General features: G+C 36.0%; 2 protein-coding genes across 2 annotated transcripts; both read left to right on the top strand.

Moving 5' to 3' along the window:
• Positions 1-623: 623 nt before the first annotated feature.
• Positions 624-1,847, top strand: LOC117566790 (putative gustatory receptor 36a). The gene is made up of 3 exons (XM_034246333.1): positions 624-878; positions 1,206-1,640; positions 1,695-1,847. The coding sequence occupies exons 1-3, from the start codon at positions 624-626 to the stop codon at positions 1,845-1,847; spliced, it is 843 nt and encodes a 280-aa protein (XP_034102224.1).
• Positions 1,848-3,778: 1,931 nt separating this feature from the next.
• On the top strand, positions 3,779-5,008 carry LOC117566791 (putative gustatory receptor 59c). Its single transcript, XM_034246334.1, has 3 exons — positions 3,779-3,869; positions 4,269-4,798; positions 4,856-5,008. The coding sequence occupies exons 1-3, from the start codon at positions 3,779-3,781 to the stop codon at positions 5,006-5,008; spliced, it is 774 nt and encodes a 257-aa protein (XP_034102225.1).
• Positions 5,009-6,000: the final 992 nt, after the last annotated feature.

Genomic DNA, 6,000 nt, shown 5'->3' with positions numbered 1-6,000 from the left:
GCTGAAGTAACTGGCATGTTGACTTTCTGGGGAAGAGTTCTTATCCTACTAGAATTTGTATGTTATTTCACAGACATTCATATTACCGTTCACATTACATATGCCATTCAAGAAGTGCACGCAACGTTGTTAAGTTTGCTCTCTCAGCACACGGTGTTTGGTAACAGATTGGATGAACGATTGGAAGAAATTGTAAGTGAACACCACTTTGTACTGGAATTTATTTCATAACTACATACTTTATTGCAGCTTAAAAGTTTTCAAATACAATTGGCATGCAACCCAATGAAGATCTCAGTTCTGGGAATGTATGAATTGAAGAAATCCAGAGCCATTGCAACGGTCAGCTCAGTAGTTTCTAGTTCCATGGTTTTAATTCAGTATAATATAAAAAACTTCTAAATAACTTTGTATTGTATTTCATTTGTGAGCTCTTTTCTCTTAGCCTTAGTAATCTACTCCTCTTAAGACTATTACCCAGTGTTTGTAATAATCCATTTCGTAATTGCTCATTGTTTTATTAGCTTTATTATTGCATCTTATCTGCCCAAAAGCATCAAATGTAATTGTCGAATACTCGTAATAATGACTAGCTTATTCGCTTAGACCTTCAGTCTATCAGAATGTACGACATAGTACAGTCGATGTTACGGATATCCTATTACTACTCGCGATTTCTTGGTGTCCTCAATTTTGAAATTGACTCTAAAACTGGTTACGCTCGAATCACGACACAATCTACGATCTATGCAGCAGTTGTCAATGTGGTACTCGTTTGCCTGTTTCCTTTGCTGACGCAAAGTGAACTTCTGCATATATTGTGGAAGAATGCCGGACAGCTTCATGAGTATCTCATCCTGGTCGTGATGGGCATGCGAGTAGGTTGTATAATTGCAACTTTATTTAGTCGCTGGCTGCAACGTCATCGACTTATTTACCTAGTCAATGCAGTTCGGCAATTGACAATACAAAAACCACAAGTTATTCGAATGTGGCGAGGCGGTGTTATTAAAAAATTTACTAGTATTTTAGTGTCGGAAGTAGTGCAAATGATGAGCAGTATTCTGGCACTTCGGCAAGTTCTAACGTTTAACTTAATCATTACCATAATATCACTATATGTGGTGACAGCACTGGTTAATGTCATCATATCACATTATTACTTTATAATGCTCAATATTCATAATCATTATATACTGTTAAAGCAAGAACTGCGCTCAGTACTTTCTCAAACTCGTTATTTGGAAGAAGAGCGAAGAAAAGCTACTTTCATGATCAAATGTTGCACTTTAGCTGATCAACTGGAGGCCATAGCTAGGAGACAATCTGAACTGCAGAAACTGGTCGATCTTATGAGTACCATCTTTGGGATTCAAGGCATTTGTATAGCCAGCAGCTCATATATATCATGTATTGGTAGCATCTACTTTACATTCTCTGCTATAAAAAGATCCGCAGGAATGACTTGCGAGCTCAACGTCTACATGTTAAGCGGTATTGTAATTGGAGTTTATTTGTTGGATCTTGGAATCACCATCGATAATACATTCACGGTTTTAGATGACCACAATGAATTAGAGCAGTTACTAGAAGAATACTCGTCGTTTGGCATTGGATTGGATAAGAGACTCGAGACGGTCGTATGTATGCTTAACAAATTATAAAAATATCTTCAATTTTAATATTTTCAATAGTTTGAAAGCTTTCAACTTCAACTAGCACGCCATCGCTTGGAGATTCCTATCCTTGGACTTTACAATATGGATAAGACGATGGCAATTTCAATGACCAATTCAATTATATTGAATTCCATAGTTCTCATACAGTATGAATTGAAATATTCGTAGGCATAAACAAATTTGATTGAATAATAATGCAATTAATAAGTGAGTGTTAATTTTATACAATACATAAATAAATAGAACAGGAAAGTAATTTGTAAAAAGTAAAATGTTCTGATCGTATAAGCCAAATAGAGAAAAATGCATTTAAAACGAATATTGATTGAAATTATTTATTAAGTTGTTGCACATTTTTTGTTGAGTTTTCACTGATATTTTATTTTTTCTAAATATTGTCCTTAACTGCCTATTCCTCCAAATTGTTGAGGTGCTTTGACGAATTTTTCTCTTATGTCCTGCTACTATCCGGCTGAACTAGTAAATGAGTTCTTTTTATGAAGAAGAGTAATGTACTATCTAATGTAATTTTGAGAATTTCAAACTCCGAAAAAGTTTCTAATACAATCTAAAAGAGAAATGTTAGTATCGTCCTCTATACTTTATCTCTTTTTTTGAAGGGAATAATGACGGTCATAGCAGGGTTAAGGTTGAAGCCAACCACGATTCTTTGAATTAGCTTTTTGCTAATAAACCATTTCATTCATAGTTTCGACATCGAATACCCCTGCTGAGTAATTTTTTTTAGTAGTTCGTCGACTAGTAGACTCCAGAAAAAATGAAAGCCCCCCTTGGGGGCAAACCTTTGTGGGCGTCATAATGACAGTAACTTTTCTGTTCTGTTGCTTCAATTTGGAGGTTCCTAAATATATGTAGGAAGGCACTTATGGTCATCTCTTTGTAATGATTTGCATCAATTTGGGCATGCTGCAGCGGAAACTCCTTAAGTTATGTGTTCCATATTCTATAATCTGCAAGCCCTCACATAATTTTCAATAAAAACGATCTTTAACTAATAAATCTGATGGACATTTGATCTAGCTATGTCCGTCTATCTGTCTGTCAGTATGAACACTTAGATCTAGATCTAGAGATAGAGCTATACATTTTTTTCGACATCACTTGTTATTTTTGCTACGCCCACTTCCGCCCCTATAAATTGTCAAAAATCAAATAACAAGAGTAATTTAAAGCTAGTTACGAGCAGATAAAAATTATCGATGTTATTAAACAAATACCTACTAGGCGTCTAGTTGCTTTGGCTGACAATAATTTTGATTTATTCAAAAAGGGTAGCGAATATCTAACAGTCGAGCACACTCGACTTTAGCTTTATCTTTAGGATGAAGACCACCATAGTTCTACTCGATGCACTGGGTAAGTAACCAACTGCTATACATTATTCAAGGAAGTAGTTTGTAGCGCCCGTGTTGTAGGAAGACTGGTGATATGCCATCTCGGTCTGGTTATTTGTAGTGCTGGAAGGTTGCAATGGTACACATTAGACATCCAGCTGATACTATGTTAATTGCCTAATCCTAGTTCTACTCTGGTTATCAATAAGGTTGCATTTGTATATATATAAGGTTGTATTGGGACCAACCAAGCCATCGACTTTTCGTCGCAATAACCGGACGGACGCTATAAGCGGAGTCGTTATAACCGGATTCTACTGTATATACATATATAGCTTTCGGTATATTTTAATTTTTGTGTATATTTATTTATTTATAATATTAAATAGCTAAATCGCAACGACTGCTGTCACTAATTAAAAATTATGATCCTTTTTTAGTCTATTACATGCATTTCCTGTGGGAACTACATTATAATACAGTCCTACCTTATGGATAGCGTATTTAAAAATAATTGCTTTAGATTCTATAGTATCAGAGATCCAGGTTTATGGTCACACAACCATATACACGGATATATGGCTTTAATTGCTGAAGCTTATCAAGAATATATAGGAAATTCAGAATCCTCTGGGTGGACTTTTAATAAAAATATTTTATTGGATAATCGTAATATCGTGATCATTTCATCCTTCACTGTAAGCCCATTTGACTTATTGACTTAAACACATTCAGTCTTTTGCAATGTTTGACTTGGTAAAGCAGATATTGACGAATTGCTATTACTACGCGCGATTAATGGGCGTAATAAATTTCGAGATTGACTTAAAGACAGGTCTAGCTCGAGTAACCAAAAGAGCAACTATCTATACCGCATTCAAAAATATGTTAACTATTGCTATATTGTACTGGCTATCCAATCATCGAGTATTTTTTTTATTCTGGTCGCGATCCAGTCGTATCCATCAGTATCTTTATCTCGCCATAATGGCTGGACGCATCCTTTGCGTAATGGTTACATTAATAACTCGTTGGTGGCAACGTCCAAGTTACGTTAATCTGGTCAATGCCTTTCAACGCCTTGCACACAAAAAACCACACGTTACGAGATTGTGGAAACGCGGAGTTATTTCCAAAGTCGTGAGCATCACACTGTCGGAGTTATTTCAAATGTTAATCAGCTTTTTTATACTTCACGAATCACTTAATCTCCAAATGTGTTTCACCATCGCAGTTATTTCAACAATTACAGCACAAGTCAATGTTATAGTTTCACAGTACTACTTTGGTCTATTAAATATCCACGGCCATTACATTCTTATCAACGAAGAACTTCGCGTATTGCTGGATGAGATGCGTTCCTTGGAAACTGAACGTCGCAAAGGAGTTTTCACAATTAAATGCTGTGAACTTGCCGATCAATTGGATGCCATTGCTGAAATACAATTCCAGCTCCAAGCACTGGTAAAGCAAATAACGAGTATATTCGGGCTACAGATTATTACGATGAGCGGAAGTTATTACATGTCCTCAGTAGCACTTGTCTACTTTTGTTTCATCGAGCTACGATCTGCTGAAGTAACTCGCATGTTGACTTTCTGGGGAAGAGTTCTGATCGTACTTGAATTTGTATGTTATTTCACAGACATTCATATTACCGTTCACATAACATATGCCATTCACGAAGTGCATGCAACGTTGGTGAATCTGCTCTCTAATCACACGGTGTTTGGTAACGGATTGGATGAGCGATTGGAAGTAACTGTAAGCAAACATTACGTTGAACTCGAATTTGTTATGTAATTACATTTTTTATTGTAGCTTAAGAACTTTCAAATACAACTGGCATGCAATCCAATGAAGATCACAGTTCTGGGAATGTATGAAATGAAGAAATCCAGAGCCATTGCAACGGTCAGCTCAGTAGTTACTAGTTCCCTGGTTTTAATTCAATATAATATACAAAACTTTTAAATAAATCAGTTTTTATACTACGACTATTACGTTACCTATATGGTAGAAGGGTATTCCAAATATTCAAAATTTAGCCATGTCCGTCTGTCTGTCCGTCTATAGGAACACCTACATATGTACATCTATAAGAGATAAAAATATAATTGTTTTTCGACAGTACTTGTTACGTCTGCGCGCTGATCCAGTTTATTTCAAATTTTTGTCCAATTTCGTCACCGCAAATCGATAATTCTCGAATCAGATTCGATCAGATATAAATTGTAGAAATTATTAAAGAAATACTTTTTATGGGCAAAATGCCTACTTAGTAAAGGTCTTAGTTGCTTCGCCCAACAATCTGGTATATATTCTGGTATATCAACACACCAAAATTTTGCGGTATATTAATTTGATATATTTTTAAATTAATACCGCACTGTTTTTCATCCATTAAAATGGGTAGGTAATCCATTTCGTAATTGCTCATTGTTTTATTAGCTTTATTATTGCATCTTATCTGCCCAAAAGCATCAAATGTAATTGTCGAATACTCGTAATCATGACTAGCTTATTCGCTTAGACCTTTAGTCTGTCAGAATGTTCGACATAGTGCAGTCGATGTTACGGCTATCGTATTACTACTCGCGATTTCTTGGTGTGCTCAACTTTGAAATTGACTCGAAAACTGGACACGCTCGAATCACGACACAATCTACGATCTATGCAGCAGTTGTCAATGTGGTACTCGTTTGCCTGTTTCCTTTGCTGACGCAAAGTGAACTCCTGCACATAATGTGGAAGCATGCCGGCCAGCTCCATGAGTATCTATTCCTGGTTGTAATGGGCATGCGAGTAGGTTGTGTAATTGCAACTTTATTTAGTCGCTGGTTGCAACGTCATCGACTTATTTACCTAGTCAATGTAGTTCGACAATTGACAATACAAAAACCACAAGTGGTTCAAATGATGCGACGAGGAGTTATTAGAAAATTCATAAGCATTTTTGTGTCGGA

This window comes from Drosophila albomicans, chromosome 3, assembly GCF_009650485.2.
Source record: "Drosophila albomicans strain 15112-1751.03 chromosome 3, ASM965048v2, whole genome shotgun sequence".
NCBI classification, from domain to species: domain Eukaryota; kingdom Metazoa; phylum Arthropoda; class Insecta; order Diptera; family Drosophilidae; genus Drosophila; species Drosophila albomicans.
This window is presented reverse-complemented; position numbering and strand designations above follow the sequence as displayed.

What these genes read in the sequence shown, in the direction of transcription:
- LOC117566791 (XM_034246334.1), top strand. Translation starts at nt 3,779, where the DNA reads ATGTTTGACTTGGTAAAGCAGATATTGACGAATTGCTATTACTACGCG. An exon ending in CGAGATTGACTTAAAGACAG is followed by an intron (nt 3,870 to 4,268) that starts GTCTAGCTCGAG and finishes TCACCATCGCAG; the next exon opens with TTATTTCAACAATTACAGCA. An exon ending in ATGAGCGATTGGAAGTAACT is followed by an intron (nt 4,799 to 4,855) that starts GTAAGCAAACAT and finishes TTTTTATTGTAG; the next exon opens with CTTAAGAACTTTCAAATACA.
- LOC117566790 (XM_034246333.1), top strand. Translation starts at nt 624, where the DNA reads ATGTACGACATAGTACAGTCGATGTTACGGATATCCTATTACTACTCG. An exon ending in TGGTCGTGATGGGCATGCGA is followed by an intron (nt 879 to 1,205) that starts GTAGGTTGTATA and finishes ATACTGTTAAAG; the next exon opens with CAAGAACTGCGCTCAGTACT. An exon ending in ATAAGAGACTCGAGACGGTC is followed by an intron (nt 1,641 to 1,694) that starts GTATGTATGCTT and finishes TATTTTCAATAG; the next exon opens with TTTGAAAGCTTTCAACTTCA.